The 20,415-nt window shown below is 40.0% G+C and overlaps 1 protein-coding gene across 1 annotated transcript; it reads left to right on the forward strand.

Moving 5' to 3' along the window:
* The first annotated feature begins 3,918 nt into the window (after positions 1-3,918).
* On the forward strand, positions 3,919-18,135 carry FHDC1 (FH2 domain containing 1). Its single transcript, XM_010168705.2, has 9 exons — positions 3,919-4,062; positions 4,287-4,372; positions 4,458-4,558; positions 7,245-7,315; positions 7,418-7,525; positions 8,416-8,486; positions 10,817-10,934; positions 12,892-13,056; positions 16,090-18,135. Exons 1-9 carry the CDS (start codon positions 3,919-3,921, stop codon positions 18,133-18,135), a joined length of 2,910 nt encoding a protein of 969 aa, XP_010167007.2.
* Positions 18,136-20,415: the final 2,280 nt, after the last annotated feature.

The following is a 20,415-nucleotide window of genomic DNA, read 5'->3' on the forward strand; positions in this document are numbered from 1 at the left end:
TGACTTATTTGATTAGAATGCGGGGAAATAGTTGGTTACAAGCATATATGTCGATGAGTGGTGTAGTGATTTATACTCTTCTTCAAAGGTCCTGCATAGGAGTGCAACATACCTGTTTTATGCCATAAAGTAAAATCCCAGTGGTTGTAAGTAAGTGCTGCTGGTAGCTCAAAAATGACTGAAGACTTGAGTGGCAGGAGTGCAGTAGCTTTCCTGTCTGTGAGGAATAGTAAGATATTTGCAATCATAGAATCATAGAATGGTTTGAGTCGGAAGGAACCTTAAAGAACATTTAGTTCCAACCACCCTGCCATCAGCAGGGACACCTTCCACTAGACCAGGTTGCTCAAAGCCTCATCCAACCTGGCCTTGAACACTTCCAGGGAGGGGACATCCACAGCTTCTCTGGGCAACCTGTGCCAGTGTCTCACCACCCTCACAGGAAATAATTTATTTCTAATATCTCATCTAAATCTACCCTGAAACAGTCTGTAGCCATTACCCCTTGTTCTATCACTCTCTGTCCTTGTAAAAAAAGTCCCTCCCCAGCCTTCCTGTAGGTCCCCTTCAGGTATTGGAAGGCTGCTATAAAGTCTCCCTGGAGCCTTCTCTTCTCAAAGCTGAACAGCCCCAACTCTGTCAGCCTGTCCTCACAGGAGAGGTGCATATCTACTCCATATAGAATGGCATATAATAATAGGCATATCTACTCCAATTGTTCACAAATCAAATCAAAGATCAGGCTTTCTCTGTTTCATAACTGTTTTTAAAATGAAGCAAATTACATATGTGAGAACTTTCTGTATCTAAAATCTGATTTAGTCTGCATGGGCATGCAGGGACAGTGCAAATGCATATTCCATATACAAATATAGTGAAAAATTAAATTAGTAGCTCTGTGCCCAATTTGAGTAATACAGAACTGAGCATACAATGTAATTATGCTCTCATGCATGTATACATTACACTGCCATATCTTGGTATGTGGCTGCATACTGTTGTGGAAAAGATTTTGTTGTGCTTGAAGAGAGGAGGTCAAGGCCAGAACTGATAGTTATTAATTGTGATTTTAAAATAAACCACATATTTTAGCTCTTTTGTGTTCTCACACTAATTATAAACCTATCTACTATATCTGTTAACATGATTTATAGTGAGTATTGTTGTCAGTCCCCAAAGTTTCTTTGCAGTTCCTGGCTGCATTTGGTATAAAGGCCAGGTTGGATGAGGCTTTGAGCCACCTGACCTAGTGGGGGGTGTCCCTGCTCGTGGCAGCGAGGTTGAAACTAGATGATTTTTAAGGTGCCTTCCAGCCCTAACCATTCTATGATTTTATGATTTGAGTTGACTCCCACTTCTAGGAGCTATCAGAGAATCTCAGTTCTCTTTGGGAAGACTTGGACAACATGGCTGCAAAGAGAAGAGGCCAGCCCCATGGACTTTTGAGTAGCTTCTCTTGAAAGGTGTAGGGGCAGCCATCCAAAATGTGTTTCAGTAGTTTTTAGCTTTGGGGTTCAGAAGCTGTTCTTTTAGTTTCTAGGTAGTGTCAATTAAGTCAAATAACCTTTTATTTTTCTGGTTTCATGGTGAGATGACTGATCCTTTTCAATTATGAAATTTGTAATAAAGAGAGAACACAAAATAAATTGTTGTCCTAACTTTACCTTAGCTCTTCCCCAGATTATTTACTGGTTTAAGGCCGAGTTAACAGAGGATTTAGTCTCCTGTGTTGGTAACTTAGACGCCTATGGAGAACCAAGCTATGCTGTGCTGAATTCCAAGATGAAAAGGACCTTATAACTCTTTTGTGCTCCTATTTTGTGGAATGGGTCACTATCCTCCCCCTTGCTTGGGTTTCAGGCCTGTTGGGTGAGCTTCTTTGCTGCTTCTTGTAAAGATAGTTTTGGACATCTAAGACAAATACAGTGGGGGTTAAGATGGCTGATGTGGGCTGGAAAAAGTATAACCAGGCAGTGAGCCCAGCTTTATTTTAAGGCTGATTGCAAAAACTGTCTTTTGGGTTGACTACTGCCCAAAGGTTTTTGCATTGCGATGTTCACACCCCATCCTACCCATCAGGGTTCTGCATGTAAAGGAAGGTTGGTCTGGATGAATTCTGGATTTAGTGCTCATTTGTACCACTCCAGGCATTTTTCCTAATATAATAGGGTAGAAGAAAGAGGATTTCATCCCATGTCTGGAAAATTAACATTCCACATAGATAACATTGATTGCTACTTACTGTCAAAAATATATTTAAATATAGTAGAGGTAGCATGAATAAGGTAATACTCCTTTGAGTATCTCCAGATCTCATTTTTCACTTTTCACACCTTTTCAGGCAAACTTGATGGTATTTGAAACATAGTAAAATGAGGTTGGAGAATTTGCAATTTTTGTTGTTCAGGTTGCAGACCACTATTTTTTGTCAGCTAGGTAAAGAACACCTGCAAAGACTTAACTGAGCTAGTAGATGTCTCCCACTCCCCACTTCATGATGTAGGAAAAAGTGCTTATTTTGGTTTTGTTTCTTGATTGTTTAACACCTTAGAAATATCAGGACTGTCACGTCTGGTCTTTCCTGTTCTTTGTTGTCAGACTTCTTGAATGACTCTGTAAATTAGGAGTTTTCTCAGGCCTCAAAAAAATGGGTATGCTGTTTATCTTTAGAAGGAGCTTTTGTCTGGGTGTCTTGAGTTAAATGAAGGGGGGCGAGTGTGTGTTAGGAAATAGAGTTAGATAGCCTGAATAAAAATTGCACTTTGATTAGAATTCTTTTCTCAGTCATAAGTTTTTGCTGGGTTTTTTTGTTTGTTAGTTTCTTTTTAATTTGAAAAGGGAAGTTTTTTGTGCTCTGGGTTTAATTTGTAGTTTTTGTTTTCTCTCTCTTAATGTGCTCTCAACACTTCTATTTTTTTATAATGTGGAAAAAGAATGAGAATAAAGCAGAACAAAGCTGTTAAAATAATCCTTTTCTTCTCTTTGTCCAGAGTCCATACGCTTAGTCCAGCGTATGTTGTCTTCCACTACAAATCAGTTACTTTTTTACTGTGAAAGCAGAAAAGTAAGTTAAGTTAATTTGGAGCCTGATGCTTTAAAAGGCTTGTGGATATCTTGCTAAATCATGGCAACCTGATAACAATTGATGCCCTGATGTAGTGTGCCTCTCTCCAAGATAGCTTAATATGCTTTCTAAAACTGAAGACTGTCTGTGTAAATGTGGTTGTGAATGTGCTTTAAGTATAATGTTATAAAAAGGAAGGATGATGGGCTGGTGTGTAAATGAGTGGAAAAATACAACTAATACTGGGTGTGAACTTGTTGGTTGAATGAAGAAATAGTGTAATTCAGAGTGAGCTCTGCTTTTGAACATGGTTGGTGTGTTGGGAGATGTGGAAGAAATTCCAGTTACACTTAAACATATGTGCATGTATTTTCCAGTTCTTCTATATAAACAAATAGTAAGTATGTGGGCAGATCAGTGGCTTTTAGATCATGCAAATATATGGATTTTGGTGGAGCTGGGAAGGAAGATCGACAAAATTAAAGCAGTGATACTTCCTTTGCATGTAAATGGTGTTCTCAAAGTACTGACAACAAATAAAGTGTGTGATTGCATTCATCTTTAAAGTATTTCATATGAATGAAAAAATCCCCAAACTCAAGATCATGGAGTTTACCCCTTAAGAGAGTTTTAGAGGAAATGGTTGAAGCAACTATCTGGAAAAAAACCCCAGAAATTAAATCTTGGCTGCATTGTGACAAAGAGATCTAGGCAGTCCTATGCTGGAAATGCTGAACACAGTTAACTTTGAGTTATGCCCAAGTGTATATCACAGTTGTTGAAGCGTTGCAGATCATTTTTTCAGATCCTCGCTTAAGCGGCTGTTTCCTGGGCGAAGAGCTAGAGAACAGCAGATGGACCAGCAGGAAAGAAAAGAGCCAATTCTCCTGCGGAAACTGGAACAGCAGTGGCCTAAACGTAGTGATGAGAGCAATCATTGGGCAGAAAGCAGAATCACCAATCAGAACGATGGCGTCGTATTTTTCCTGCTGGACTGTGTAGCTAGATTTCAGGGAGAAGAGTGATGTTACTGGTTTTATTTTTTGTGATTGGGGTGTGTGCAAATTACAGGAGCTTGGGCAGGGAAACCATTCAGTCAGTCACTAAGTGGACTTTCTAATGCCTCCTGTTAAATTTACTACTTTTCAAGGTGTTTCCTTTCAAAGTCAAGTTACCCTTGATCTTTGATAAAGTTCTTTGCTAGTGTTTTTTTCTTTTCTAGGTAAAGAAGTTAAAAGCCTTTGATGGAGAAGTATCAAAACTGTCTCAAGCTGATTCCTTCATGTATTTACTAATCCAGGTGCCAAAGTAAGGAGATAGTAGGTTTATTCTGTTCATGGTAAATGTTCTCTTTTGGCTGTCAGTTCTAAACTTGTCTGTTTGTGTGCTTCAGCTATGCTCTTAGGATTGAAGCCATGGTGTTAGAGAGGGAGTTCTCACCCTCCTGTGCTTCTCTACAGGATGACATGAAAATTATAAGACGGGCAACAAAAGGTAATTAAGCATGTTGGGACATGCATAATACTCTTGTTTTTGTTAGCATGTTAATGAGTCTGCATTATGAAGACTAGAGCTTGAATTTCAGGTACCTTAGCTATTAAAAGGAAGCTAACTCCCCTCTGACAAATGCCATCAGGGTGTGCCTGGTGAATCTTTGCTTCCAAAATCAAAAATCTGGAGACTTTGGACACCCTAGTAATGAGTTCATGACCAAAGTCTACGAGCAATGTGTCTGAAACTGACAGAAGCAAAGGGGTCCATGGCCAAATTAGGATAAATTGTCTTTTGAGTACAGTTTGCTCATTCATGCATCACTGTCCCTCTGATTGAATGTAGTTATTATACCTCTCTGCTCACTCTTTCAGACATCCATAGAGAAAATCACTGTGTGGTTCCCAAATTTCCCTATATGCCATTGCCTTTTGAGGTGGCAGTATTGATGGTCTAAAATCTCTATTATAGACACTTAATACTATTGCTGTTACTTTGTCTTCTGATTTTATTTTCTGTTTCTCTACATTTCTCTTTTGTTCTCTACATTTCACAAGTTTTGAAATGCTGTAACTGGGTATTCATAAGGTAATCTGGTGTCTTCTGCACTACAGGAAAATATTCATTCATTTCCTGGTTTCAGTTAAACAATAATGCTGATCTTTTCAAATGTCTTGAGTGCCTATTTGTCCTGTTCATCAATATGAAATTCCTATTTCATGCTGGCATTTTTTTACAGGCTACTAGAGCACTGTTTAGACTGTTTCTAGTCATATAAAAAGGCACAGTGGTAAAAATATTCAACTGTGAGCACCAGTGCTTAGGATAGTAATTTCTAGTGAAAGGAAATTGAGAAAAGCCTGGTGTGTTTTTCCCACCAATGACTGAACTAGTTCTTCTTGAGACAGAAAAAGGTACCTTAGCTTCGGCTGAGGTTTGAGTTGGGCATTTTATTGGGATCTCTTTCAAATAATTGTTCTTTGTGTTTTGAGCAACAGACATACGTGAGGGAATATGTTATGTATAAAAGCAGCCGCGCCCTATTGTCCTTCATGTCCTTCACCCAAGACATCTGTGAACTGATTAATTCATTCCTTCCAGAGGAGACACTTTGGTCTCCAGCTCCTGCATCAGGCCAGTCATGCAAATCAGACTGACTGAGCTGCCCTGTTTTCAGTCCACTCATGTCATGTGGTCTTCTTCGTTTGGTCTTTTCACTTCAGGGTTTGTTGATAGCCCAAAGTTGTTTAGGAATTATGTCTACTTTTCTATTCCATCTCCTATGTTTCTTTCCTTGTAATTAAGCTGAGAAAATATTTATTTAAATTCTAATGCTGATAATCACTAAGGGTTAGGATGGTCTAAATAGCCTGATGGATTCTCATCTAGCCTGCAGATGGATGTATCTTATAGTGACGCTGAGCAGGCTTTTACTATGCAAAATCTTTAGAAGTTGCTTTCTCCTGTTGGTCTTATGAAATTTTGTATTCTCTTTTGTATTCTCTCCTCTTTCTTCCTCCTTGCTTCCTCACCTATAGCTTGTTAGATCAAAGGTTATTTAATTAATTCTGTGGTTTTAGGCTGCTAATACTGAAATCCAAAGATACAAGGGCTGTCTGCTTCCAAAATGATAGATCAGTGTATTGTGTTCAGCAGTTAAATGCAGAGTATATTATAGAATGTGAACTTGAAGCAAAATAGTTTTTAAAAGTATTTACACTGCAATCAAAAGGATTCCACATTTTATTTTGTTCATCAGTGTAAAATATAGTACCTTATATTAAAACCAGCTTGTTATTTTTTCCTTACCATATGGGCACTTGCAAATTTGGAGTTATTTTGCTGTGGCACTTGTGTAATGCTAATTTATTAACTCTTTACAGTACTGTATTTCTGTATCTTATTTCTAAGGCAAGCCCTCTGGTGACTTTTAAGCACACATTGTTTTGTGTTCATATGTGGCTGGGTGAAAAGGTGTATGAGTTCGGGTAGAGTACTACTGTGCATTTTGCAAAAAATAGAAATATGTACAAACCAGGCTTCTGTGATAGCAAAGCTTTAAAAGACAGTTTTATTCCATTTGATTCTGCATCATGCTGAAAATAATTTTGTGCTAAATCATCTTTGATGTGATTGAAGTAAAATAAATGCTGCTTGGTGATCATACAGAAATAAAATGATGATTCATAGTGGGAGTGGGATAAGCAAGGAAAATTTAAACATTGCCTGTTATCTTTTCAGGCCTGATGGCTAAGTCTCCAAAAAAAAAAAGAATAATTGTTCAAAAGCCCAATTCCAGCAGATGGCAAATGGATCCTGCAGGGTGCAGAACACTTGCCTCACACTGGAATTAGTAGGTGGTGAGGATACTTAACCACTTGCATGAGACACTTCACACATTGCAGGATTAGGCCCCAAATGTTTTGTTAGCTGCTGGGGGTTGCCTTGGAAATACTACACTTGCTAAGCTGAAGTCTGAACATATACTTGAGGTTTGTCAACTGTGCCTGTGAATTTGAATTATATAGTACCATTTTTTTTTCCCCATGACCTTTTCAGTTTGTTGTAGTTTCCTGTTAAAATAGAAATTTTCACCTTTAAAAACTGGAGATTAAAAGAAGTTTGGTAACTGGCTGGGTATATTTCTAAACAAACAATTGTTAGACAGCAATTTTCTTGTTCCTTACAGAGTTAATGACTTGTGAAGAACTGCATTCCATATTGCACTTGGTCCTTCAGGCTGGGAATATTATGAATGCGGTAAGTGACATCCAAAATGGGGATGTCTGATTGACCAAACTTCCTTGTTAGTGTTGCAGTCCATTGATGTCGTGCTTCAGCTGTTTGCTCCTTTCTTTTTAGGGAGGTTATGCTGGCAATGCTGTTGGATTTAAACTGTCATCACTGCTCAAGCTGGCGGACACAAAAGCAAACAAACCTGGGATGAATCTGCTGCATTTTGTTGCTCTGGTATAGAAAAATTATTTTGCTAGTATAAGTAGCTGCTACAAATGTAGAACCATAGATGACAGACAATAGAAGGGGCCATATGCCTCGGAAAAAGCAACTTTTTTTCAGGTTTGGTCCTCATCTTCACCTTTCTTCTCCTGTCACAAAATTCACAGGTTTACTTATGTTTGGTCATCCTATCCAGAAACCCATGGAGAACTTAAGTTTTTTATATAATGTAAAAGCTTGCCTTCATCTAACTTCCTCATTGTAGCTTTTCTCTTATTGTCCTGAATTCTTGCTCTGTTGAAGTGGCTTATTTTGATAAATATTCTTTCAGTCTTCTTGTTGAATCTTTTGAGCAGCATTTTTGGTACAGGTTGATGATTGACATGTATTTTTAAAGCTGATGCAGACTTTTTCAAATTATTTTTCCTTCCTTTCAAACTTCTTGATTTTAGAAGGGAGAGAATTTAAATGCTTCTATGTGTGACTTTGGTTGTCTGTGTACAAACTGGCTTAACAGATTTCCAGTCAGCTAACAATAGGGTATTAATTGATGTTTGTGCAGGAAACATCCTATCTGCTCGAACAATGGGCATCAGTAAATTGTTCTTTTACTGACATTCTCTATTAATACATGTGGCTTGTGTTCACTGGCAGAAGCAGCTATTATTGTACATTGCAAAATGGAAGCTGTTGTTTAAAGTTTCCAGTTCTGATCCCTGCCTTTTGTTAAGAGGTGTCCTCCACTCAATGTTGTTAGGATTGAACGGGAAGAAAAACAGTGCAGGAGAGAAACCTTAAAGTGCCCTCCCAGAGGCTTTAGAACTGCTGGACTTAAGGACTTCGGCATGGTGGTGGAATGTTAATAGATTGTGTGTGTTTTGGTTTTGTTCTCTTTATTTCAGGAAGCTCAAAAGAAAGATGCTGCTCTTCTCAACTTTCCAGAAAAAATTAGGGATGTTCATGATGCTGCCAGGTAAGTCAAAAGAGATCTGAGAACTTTATGGTTAGATTGTGATTTGGAATTTTCTTATTTGTGAAGCAATAAGGCTTATTCAGAGCAGTCTTGGCACAAAAACTGAGATCTTTACAAATGTTTAGTATAGCTTTGAGGGCTTCATTTCCATTTGCTAGCAGAAATATGCCTGCAATGTGCCCTCAGGTATGAGGTTTTTTATTACATGACCTCCAAAGTTTTTTGGTAGTTTTGTCTCTGTCAAATACATGTGCAGGTAAGGGATTGAACTAAAAGCATGTTGATGTTTTTCCTTAAACCAATTTTCATCTGTCTCTGAGCAGGCTACAATACTTTTCCAAATCTGGTACTAGGTAGAGGTACTGGCCCTGGCTTCTGTTAGATCTATTGTCATATTTCCTTTGCTTCTCCATTTCTGTCTTGAATGAAAAATCTGAAGAGTTTGGGGCTCTGTATTGTTTTAATCTTAAGGTCTCTAGCTACATAGTTTTAAACTGAACCTGATTCGTACCTCAATAACTGTACTTGCTTTTGTGAGACAATATGATTTAAACCCCAAAACTGGAACTAGCAACTGGAGTTCTATTCCAAATTTTGCCACTTCCTTACTCTTGAGCTTTGGGCAATCTATTTACATTCTTTTCCCAGCTGTAAAATGGATTCAATCTCTTAGATCTGCTTCATTGTGTTTAAGTAATGTCTGCAAAGGACTCTGAAATCTTCTGAGAAAAGGAGTGGCCATGGAGTTAATCAGAAAATTTTTGAGGGACCACCTGTGTGGCACTCTGCCATCCAGCCTACACACCTTTTTGGCAGTCAGCCGTGTGGCCTGCTGGGGAATGTAGCCTCCCTCAGCATTCAAGCCCCCTGGCAAACAGCAGGGGAACAGGCAGAATCCCAAATCTGGTGATATTTTTTTCTAACCACTTTGTTCTTTGATCATATTTCGTTAATGCTGAAAATTTTGTGTTGTAACTCATGCTGAAATCTATTCAGGGAATGCACTCTGTACAGGAAAATGAAACAAAACTAAATACTTGTCTCACCATTGGGCATGAGGAAGGTTTTATTAGAGACGACAGTCATGTACAAGTTGCTCATAAATCCTCCCAATTAGAACATGTTAAAACAACTACCATTATGTTCTATATTTTTAATTGTCTTGCCCTCTTTACTTGTAGGCCATCCTCTTCCTCCTTCACAGGCAGAAAAAAATAGCCTATATTTTCTACTGCTTTTCTTATTTGCAAAACCACCCATGATCTGCCCAGAACAGGGAGCTAACCCCTGCAGATGAAGTAAGCAGAGAAAAACCAGCAAACATTATATTCATTTGTGCATGCACTGACAATGTATCCATGCTGTCACCATCTGCTGCTGAGTGCACTTCAGTCAGTCTGCCACAAATTCTTCAGCTTTACTATTTTAAAGTTATGCTGCTGGTGAAATGGCCTTAGTTAGGAGCATGTGTACAGTTGTTAATTTTTATCATTTTGTAAACTAGTTCTTCAATTCCTAGGCAAAGCTCAGCTCTTTTGTGAAGGAAATGCTGTAGGTTTAGAAGCATTTTCTTTCAAAGTGACTGAGAGGTTTGGGTGGAAGCTCCCATTGTACAGAACATGAGTCTCCCAGGATAAACCTTAGATTACGTCAGATCAGAGCTCTTTCCTGTAGTCTTCAATTTCTGAGTTACTTCTCCACAGGAGCAGCTCTGCTGCTGGTATGTGGTCGAAGGATGAAATGTTATAACTGCTGGGTTGAGACTGTGTAGGCTGCATTGCTGTGACTGCTTTGAAGAACGTAACATGCAGTTCCATGATGCCAAATGCTACTGCCAAAATGGGCAGTCCTGTCTGACAATCCCTTGTGACCCCCTTTTTGTGCCAGCTACTGCACTCAGTCATGTAATCACGTGTAGCAAGCAAATGATCCATCTGGAAGCAAATTGTTTTTTTCCTTTTCCTAGGTTAATTTTCAGTACACAGATATGGCTGGCCGTCTGCAAAATGAGTGCTAGCACAGGCACCAGGGAGAGAAAAGTCACACCTGGCCAGAGGCAGGGCAGAATTACTGTTTCTCCTGGTAAAGTTGGGTAGGACTGGCTGGACTTAATTGTGAAACCACACCCGATGGGAATCTTTTCAGGTGGCAAATAAGAAGAAATGTGCTTATCTCTCTCCTAACTTTCAGTGTCTATTCTGGAAAGATTTCCTGAACAAGCAGGTCTTGTTTGATAGCCAGGTTGCACCTCATTTTTGAAGCATATTGTGGCTAACTTGTGTGCAACTCCTTGCCCCTCAGTAAACGTTCTCTATTTATACTATTTTTAGGTTATCCATTGATAATGTAGAAGCAGAGCTCCACTCACTGTCTTTCAAGACAAGATCTGTTAAAGACAGCATTCGGCGTGACCCAAAGCTCTTTCACCAGATGGAAAGCTTTCTCCAGGTTTGTAGGATATCTGTATTAATGTGTTATTGTCACCTGAATACTGCAGCATTCCTTAGCTAAACGTAATTTGTGTGGACATGTTAATAAACAGAAGTGTTGTTTTAATATGTCTACTCTATCGGTTGTACAAAGGTGTTCAACTACATGATGTTTGTCAAGTAAGAGTATTGGAAGGACTGTTTTTACAAGGAGGGATACTGAGTGTACATTGCCTGAGGCTTGTTAGGCAAGCGTGTTTAATGCCTGTGAAATGACTGATGAAGATCAGTGGTTAAAATATAAGACAATTTGGACTGGTCTCTGGTTTTGTATTTCACAGCTGCCCAAAGTATAGTATCTGCATATTATGTTATACTGGAGCATGTCAGTTTTAGCTGAGGCTGTGCTATGCGTATGAATCCTGGTTGTTGGGTGACTAAAGAGATATTGTTAGAAGCTGGAAAGTTAAGGGACTGTTTTCTCTACTAATTTACCCTTAGCACAGAGTGTATTATTCAGAGCCATACTATTACTTGTGGGTGGGTTCTCCTTTTCTTTTTTAGTACTTCAGTGACTTTATAGACATGAATGTGCGTAGCACTTAACTCTGAAGCAGCGTTCTTAGTATTTTCTGCGTACGTGGTGATGAGTGGAGAAATATATATTATACTTCAATTAAATGATTTTTCTGTTTCACGCTATAGATAATTATTAAAAGTAAGAAAGCAGGTGTTGAGCTGGAACTTAACCCGCCCTGATTTTCAACTTGCAAATGTAGTTAATAGTCCCTACAGTTTTTTAGGAGATGAGAAGTTGATGAAGAAAGGGGCAGGTTAAGATTGAAATGCCTGTCCTCATTCACTCTGAATTATTGGCTTTTATCCATTGCACCCAGACTCTTTAATGTTATGTTCCAACATGTTTGGGATTTTTTTTAATTTAATAGGTGGTTTTATGTAACACTACAACCTTGTTTAGGCCACATTCCAAAAGAAATGTTGGGAAAAAAATCATTTTACAAATGCATACCTTACATAACACTTCCGGATTTTGTTTCTAAATTACAGGTGATAATCAAGCTGATTTAAAAGTCAGCTTTCATTATCTCATCCTCATGAATAAATTACTGAAATATGTGGGAGGAACTAATTTTCTATGTGTGCTTTTATCAATTGTCCAGTTTATCTTCAATCCAGCTTTTTATTGGGTGCCCTTTTTCCCCTCCGCCCCCTTTTTAAAGACTAAGTAGTAAGATTTGTTCCTACCCTACTGGCATAATTTGCCAAGCATAACTTTTTGGCAGCATGGTTGGCTTAATTGGTCTCTAGTGCCTCTAGCTGCCTCTTCCCACCCCGTTGCTGCATTATCAAAAGCATTTAGGTGATAATGAGTTAGTGTCAGAGAACAGATTTGTCTGGAAAAAAAAAAATAAATTCTCCCCAGGTTACTTTGAGCCACATGTGGTCTCGGATTGTGCAAGGATGGAAGTGAATGGCTGGTGATGCACATAGGGGAGACAGAGGGGCAATTACTGAAACTGTTTTAAGCAGTTTTGCTGCTCAAAGTCTAACCACAGCCTTATTCTCTTCCTCCTGAGAAGTCCACTTATCTCCTCCAACCCTGTCTGTATAGCTCTACGCTTATGATTCAAAGTGCTACTTTATGAGGACATTTTTTGGATGTCTTAAAATATAGATGTTTCCAGCAGTTCCTTACCTTTCTATCACGAAAACCTTTTTTATTTTTGGGGGAAAAGTAGGAAACAGGAATGAATCTGTTTATGCTTAGTTGGAAGTGGCAGGGAAAATAAGGCATGTGGAGCTTTCAAGGGGCTCCAAAGTGGTCTGTCACTGTCCTGTGCTCTGTAACAGCTCCTTGGTTGGAACATGGATTTCTTAAGTTTCTAGTATATACGTGACCTGTTGTGCCTTTAATTTTTCTGTCTGGTTCATGCCGTACCTGTTTTTTACCACAGTTTGCTGTAAGACATCTGAAGGAGCTTGAACACCAGAAACGAGAATTACAAAAGGAGGGAAATGCTCTCATTGATTTTTTCTGTGAAGACAAAGAAACTATGAAGTTGGATGAATGTTTCCAGATATTTAGGGACTTCTGCATAAGATTCAACAAGGCTGTTAAGGTAAGAGCACTGAAGAAGATTGTCATGAAATAGATACTGGCTCACATGAATTAAGTTGTTTTTCCTGCTTGAGGGACATTTTATATCTTGTGTTATTTGATATATTTGCTCAAGTGGCTACTGCAGACTGCCCTCTTTTAGGCATTCCTTGCCAGAAGCCAGGTGGCAAATGGTCATTCTGCCCAGCCCTGCATGCAGTCCCGCTGCTCTCCATCTTCTGCTGCAGGCTGACTAGACCATTGAGATGACTTGTCCTGCTTCTAGTGGTCTCCTTCATTCTATTCTGGTGAGGAGGTTGGTGATTGCTAAGATGAGCAATGAAACAGATTGCACAGACTTCCTGACACGTGCTCGCTGTTTGGGCCCTGGACCAGTAATGTTAGATCACTGGAAAGGCCTTGAGATGTGGAACCACGTTACATGGACGTAGCAGCCTGAATCAGCACAAGCTTGGGCTCCCCACTGCTCTGCGTTACACTTTGCTGAGTAAAGTAAGGACTGTTCTACTTGGTTCTTTCAAATGCTTTCTATGGGTGAAAACTCAAGAAATGAAACAGGCCTACAGTACAAAGGTAGCTCATCCCCAGTGTGACCATTCATTTGCTAAGTACCCTGAATTGGTCCCAAATAATTCAAGAAGTGTGGTAAGATGAAGGAGCAGTATCTGCATTGGTTACAGTTTTGGTTCAGCAAAGTCTGCCCATTGTTACAAATATTTTCTAGGTCTTTACAAATAGCATGAATTGGATGGATCCACACTTTTTTTTAATTTTTTTGCTTTATGCAGTCTGCATTTGACAGCACTTTGTATAAGAGCTTTAGTTCAGAAAAGAGAGAACAATCTTGATTTATAGCAAGCTGACAGGATCTTTGGCTAACATGCCTGTTGTACTATTAGTTTACCTACCCTTTACCACCCAAGACAGCATGTAGTTGTGCATGTGTGTGAACATTATACAAATATATAAAACCAAATGGTGGTAACTATTGCAGACATCTTAGTGAGAGGTGACTTCATGCATACATGTTCAATTATTTGGAATTGGGGATTTAATTCATAGTCACACATTACAAGTGGCTGTTGGATAGCTGTTACTTTGAGGTCCAGTGGGACCTCTCTCTGTAGTAAGTGGTTACACTCTAAAAACGACAAATTAGTCTTTTATTTGCAAATATTGAGGAGATTTGCTTACTAGGTATTTTGTGGGGATTAACCTCTGTCCCTACAAAATTAACAGAACAATTCAGAATAAAGAGTGCAGTTCTGACAAATTAATGTGATGTGTGGACAGCACAGCCAGCAGTCTAAAAAGACAGCCACGTGCACATATTTCACATGTTTAAACATATTTTGCAATTTTTTAAGGTGTCTGTATGTGCTTTTTTTTAAAAATTATTTTTTGTTTGAATAAAATCTCCTAAAACGTGTTTTGGGTGAGGTTAAAATGTTCTGTGTCTAATATGGAATATGATAATAATCTCTACAACTATTTTTAACCATTTCTCTTTATAATAAGGTATTTGAAGTTGAGCTTTAGCATTTGGCAATTATTCATTCTGTAATTCCATACCTGTGAAAGAAAGCTCCCTGCCACAGACATTTTTCCTGAAATGCAAGGGTTTTTTTTTCTTTTTCCTTTCTTAACTGTTCAGGTTTCTTGGATCTCTGATGCATTTTATCTTTCAGGGGCCAGTGCAGTCTCAAATCCACTTTAAGAGGTGTAGATTGACCTATTCATCAAAAAGAGCTTCAGCATTAGGCTTTTGTTTACTGAAAGCTTTCAGGTGACTTCTAGTTGTGCAGCTCTTCTGTTGTCACAACAATGGGAAGATCAAACTAGGCATCTCGGTGCTTCAGACAAATATAGGTGCGTGGGTTTTTTGAACAGTGTGTCATTGCTCAGAACAGATTTAACAACATGCTGGAAAATTTTGTAATTTTTGAATCCTCTGTCAAGACTAGCTTCCCCTTTCTTTCTTTTGTTACAGCTGTACTGGCTCTAGAAAACCAGGTTCTCCATTTCAGAAAATAACCTGGAAAGTTCAACCGAATGTTCAGCTAGGTTAAATCTGAAGCATAGAGGTGACAGTTGAAATGTTGATATTCACAGTAATCCACTGCTAATGATTTTAGTAAAAAGGTGTTACTGTGTTGTCTTTCAAACACAAACTACCTCTTTCTATGGCTTCCTGAACCAAAGCCCCCCAGCCTAGCTGCCAAAAGCTCCAGCCTGCCCTGGGCAACTTCTGTGCAGTAGTTGCCAGTTTTTGAAGCCTGTAGTGAATAGAGATCCAAAACTGGACCGAGGCATTGATTAATGGTCCTTGAGTGGCGTCAGATGATGTCTTAAGTAATGATTGTGAGGTATTGTGTAAACTTTTCTATTTGCTTTCATATGCAATTAAGTAATAGCTTTTCACAAAATTTCCAATCAGTAATGTTTGAGTCAGAGGTACTGTACTTGCTGAGGAACAATTGCAATTGTAATAAGGGTGGATGGAAGGAACACATTGGTTATGTGGTCCTCAGACAAATTTGTCTTAAAAGATGGATGCAATGATGAGGTAGAGGTTTACTCACCTGATAAAACTTCCAACTTTAAACTTAGTGGGAACTTGAAGTTCCATCTTACAGCAGGAAATCTTTGGCTGGACTTGAAATCTGCTTGGGTTCGATAGGCCACGTTCTTGGTCTCTGCAGGGACTGGTGCATTTTTTTCTCGTGCTGACCACACTGATGTGTTGGCAGTATTAGTTATGCAGGGAACTGCTCCCCCTTTGGTTAATGGATGCAGGCTGTGGTTGCCATGGTTAATGGATGGAGGCTGTGGTTGCCCTGGTGATTTCACTTGGTGCATGCACGTGTGTGTGTGTGTGTGTGTGTGTGTGTGTGTGTGAATTGTGGGTTGGGAAGAGTGATAGCAGTAGGAGCTGACTTTGCGAAGAAATACAGGGAACAATAAAGGAGCATGACTTGTTCTCACGCACAGGACACTGTCCTCTGAGACATGTATTTCTGCTTTTCCTCATCAGGAAAATAGGGAACGAGAGATCCAGGAACTTCATAGTCTGCAAAGGCGAAAGGAACTGGAGGAGAAGCGTCGATCCTGGGCGGCTGGAGAGCTTGGGAGCTTTGGACGGAGCAGCAGTGAAAATGATGTGGAGATGTTGGCCAAAAAAGGACTTGAAGAATTTCTTCCCTTCTTGCAGCAGAGACCTCAAAGCCCTTCATACAGAAACCCCAATTCTAGACGTTCTCGACTTTCTTTGGGGATTACTGCAGACAGGGAGTTGCAGAGTTTCCTGGAAATCTCAAAAGATGAGGATCCAAACAAGTTTAACAGCCTTCCCCGTGCAAACACCCGACAAGCAAGACCAAACGTAGCCTGGACTGAATCCAAAGAAACAAGAGATCTCAACTTAAATACCTTGAACATACACCAACAGTCTGAAACCAAAGTGAAAAGTGGTGGCCTGCTGCAGGTGCCTCCAGCTCAGCCCAGTCACTTCAGTGGCTCAGCCGGTCCTGGTGCCCGTTACTCACAGAGAAGCACCGACTACAACATGCGCACTTCCAGTGTGTCCTGCGAGGAATCCACAGATATAAATGCTCTGGCCCTCGCAATTGAGGAGCGGGAACTTGTTAAAGGATTACGCAAGTTTGATATTCAAGGAGCAAAGCCTGCAGAGGATACACCTTTAATATATTTAGAGGATGCTGGTGGAACAGACTTGGAGACTCTAGATGATCTAAGCTTTCATTCCCTTAGCACTGCTGATGATGACCTGCCTCCAGTTTGCAGAAGTTCCAGAGAGGCCCATGACCATAAGGGCAAGGCAGTGGGTTGTAAGAGTGAAGCTTCAGAGCCCAGCAGCAGCAGCCCCATGTCGATGGATACAAGCGTTTCAGGAAGCAGGGAAGATGGGCCAATGTTCTATGTGTCAGATACAACAACCGATTGTTCTTTGACATTGGACTCTGAAGAGGTAAATGATTTTAAATCAGCAGGCCATGAAATAAGAAGTGAGTCTGGGAAAGCACGCTCTTCTCAGAATGATACTCAATACAGGGCTAGAACATTCTTCTCAAACTTGAATCCTGCTTCTGCCAAGGATCTGTCTCCTCACACTTCTGCAAATGATAGGGATGATGCCAATAGCAAGCACAACCTTCCTAAAGAAAAGCCCATAAAAAATAAAGACCTATCAGGACCAAAGAGAAACTCCCTAAAAGACAGATCTCCAAGCTCCTCAAAATCCAGTGGCACTCGCCCTAGCCACACGGCTCCTTCCAGACCCATAAGAACTCTGAATGCCTCTGAGAATGAAAGTATGAGGAAAGTGGTGCCTATTTCTCGGTCAAACAGAGCACCGAGCAGCGTCAAAAAGCCGGAAGCCAAGCCGGCACTTCGTGAAACTAGTACAGTGGAAAGTCGGCTGTCTCGCCGCAGCTCTGTCCGAGGCACAACAGACACACTGCCAAGAAGTCCTTACAGGCATAGCATGTCGGTAGAAGAGCCAAAGTTACAAAGGGGCACTGTCACCTCAAGCAGTGCTCATTTTGAGAGGGACAGAGTCTCTCTCAAGAAGCCAAGCTCCAAACCCGTTAGGAGTAACGTCAAATCAAAGGTAGATGAAATGAAGATGTGTCGCTCCAGTGTAAAACCGCAGACCCCTGTAGATGATACCAAGGTTGCCACAGTCAGTGTTCCCAAAACACCATCCACTATCCCAAACTTTGCAAGGAATACAGTGGCTTCTTCTTCAAAGCGTGCAAAAGTGGATCTATCCTGCTCATCCAAACCTCCAACCATCACAAGGTCTGTGTCCCAGAGGCTGCCTAAAGTGAAGCCAGTGTCAACCTCTGATGATCCGAGTCCGAAGGAGAACAGTGTGACTACCTTAAAGAGAGCAAATAGTGCCAGAGTGGTTGGAAGAACCATCCTGCAGGGAGAAGCTGTCAGCGCTAAAGTAGAACCTGCACCAAAGGAGCAGGAAACAGTGGAAAAGGCCTCTCTTAAACTGAAAGATGCAAACCGGACCACAATTGGGAAAATACTGAAGCCGTTACTGAAATAAGGGAGAAGGTTTCTTTCAATCTTGGAATGTGAACACTTGTTCAAGCACTGGATGTCTGTGTCCTGAAATTCCTTAAAACAGAAACATTGCCAATAAGCAACATCATGTGCTCGTTAAAATACGGCACATCGTTGGAAAAGGGCAAGTAGTTGTGTTCTGGTCTAAATCCTTTTTTAAGAATTTGAATGTATTTGAAGCTACTGTGGTGGAATGTGAGCGTAACACCAAATCTTTGCATATTTCTGATACAGAAGGTACCAAAAGCCCACAATTTTTAAGAAGTTAAGCTACGAGATGAAATGCTTTGTGACAGAAAACATGGATAAAGGCCAGTTTTTGTGTACATAAGATTCTTCCTCAGACTCAAGCCTTTGTGCTGTTTGGTTCCTTATGCGATGTCAAAGTGAATCCTCTGGAACAGTACTGAAAATTAACTTAGGTGATTGTGCTTTCCGTTGCTTCCAGTTCCCTGGATTCAAGAACTCTTTTTCCTGTTGTGAAGTCCATTGCTGGCAATTGGACAGACTGGGAACTGCTGGCCAAAAAATAGTAAAACGAGACATTTGCTGTTTGTGGCTGTCTTTAACCTCACTGAAGAATTTATAGCATGTTTTATGAATGTGTATGTATGTCTGGAGAAGGCTTTCTGCTGGGCAGGGGGCTTTTTCTTCAAGAACGTGGCAGCATTGTCTTGCATGCACAAGTAGATACGGCTGGTGCTACATCGAGTAGCACGGCTGGAGGCTGTGCCTGTTGGAAGGGCCATCAGTAACCATTGGGATGATGACTATTCCTGACTTGTTTTGGTCACAAGCAAACTTGCCAGCTTTTGGTCATACAGAAGTGCCATATATTTATGATACATATCAAGGGTGTTTGCAGTTCAAGTCCTGAAGGCTGCAATGTAGTGCCGAGCACTTTCGTACCATTCCATGTTTCCACTGGTTTATCTACTACCAAATTACTTGAATGTTGCAATGGCTCTGATTGAGCCATTAGTTTCCCTGCCGACACCTCCTCCTCCTCCTCTCCCTCTCCTTGTCAACATGAATATTTAGCATGAAACACAGCTTACGCATGACAATGTTTTTGTAGACTTCCTTGGTTGCTTCAAATGTGGTTTTTAATGTTAAAAGACTGTAAAGGATGAATTAAACTAGTATTTGATAAGCTTTTTACAAAATGAAAACACCTCTTTTTTTTCCTGCAGATACAAATTTTAACTCCTGTCAGATTAAGGTACAGAGAATGAGGGAAAACTTGTTCAGCATGCTGTGCATCTTCCCAAGAGAAATGTGTGTAGGTGGGGAGGCTGATCGCTGTTCTCCTAAGCATCTTATTTAAAAAGTTGTTTTTATTCACTTATCAATGAAGCCTCATTTAAGAATAAAATAAAAAAATAAAAGGAAAATCTCTTCGGACAAGTGACATTGACTTACTCGTGGAAGAGCTGTTTGTCTGCTCTATCCCTCAGTGCTGGGAGGGCGTAAGTCAATGAGAATGAGCCATTTAATCGCTCACATGCTTTTCAAGGGCTAGTATCAGGGACAGCTAGCTTTGAGTTTTGAATTTGGCACGGGGCCTTTAGCTCTTCCCACATACCAGCAAATCTTGATGCAGACATCATACCCAAGCACCATGAAGTATTGCATAGGGCCTCTTGTTTGAGTCTGCCCCACAGGGAGAATTTATATAGCCTGCTTTTCGGCAGGGACGAATTTTTGCTCGAAACCCTGTAAGCTTTTTGGATACTGCCTGCCTCATGGGTTAGATACAAAAGCATCTCCCTTCTTATTTGTATCTGTGTGTATGTATGCGCATCTGCAAGAGCAGATGATTGACTTTTTTCCTTTTTAAAAAAAAAAAAGAAAAAAAAACAACAAAAGATTTTATTGGTAGCAAGCTTGAAAAATAATTTAAATGTGTTTGGAATATGTAAATAAATTTCTATAAATCTGTGTAAAAGAAAAGTGAATGTATTTAATGGGACATTTATACATTTCGGAGTAACTCGGTAGTTTAATAAAGTTCCCATTTACTGGGTATGAGATTTGTACTTTCTCCTTCCTCTTATGCTCTTGGTTTTGATGCTGGAGATCTCAAGCAACTGGAGTCTGGGTGTAGGTGACTGTGGGAAAGTCCCAAAAGGAAAGGCTTTACAGCAGAAATCCTGGTGTTTAAAATACTGGGTTTGTTTTTATACTAAGGCACACAATTTAACTTCAGTTTCTGAGGCGGGACTTTCTGCACAGGTTTGGGTATAACGTGGAAGGCGTTAGA

This window comes from Antrostomus carolinensis, unplaced genomic scaffold (assembly GCF_000700745.2).
Source record: "Antrostomus carolinensis isolate BGI_N321 unplaced genomic scaffold, ASM70074v2 scaffold28695, whole genome shotgun sequence".
Lineage (NCBI taxonomy): Eukaryota > Metazoa > Chordata > Aves > Caprimulgiformes > Caprimulgidae > Antrostomus > Antrostomus carolinensis.

Bases quoted from the DNA above. Each gene is read 5' to 3' on its own strand.
- FHDC1 (XM_010168705.2), top strand. From the start codon at position 3,919: ATGGACCAGCAGGAAAGAAAAGAGCCAATTCTCCTGCGGAAACTGGAA. The intron at 4,373-4,457 runs GTAAGGAGATAG...TGTGTGCTTCAG, and splicing joins TTACTAATCCAGGTGCCAAA to CTATGCTCTTAGGATTGAAG. The intron at 10,935-12,891 runs GTTTGTAGGATA...TTTTTACCACAG, and splicing joins AGATGGAAAGCTTTCTCCAG to TTTGCTGTAAGACATCTGAA.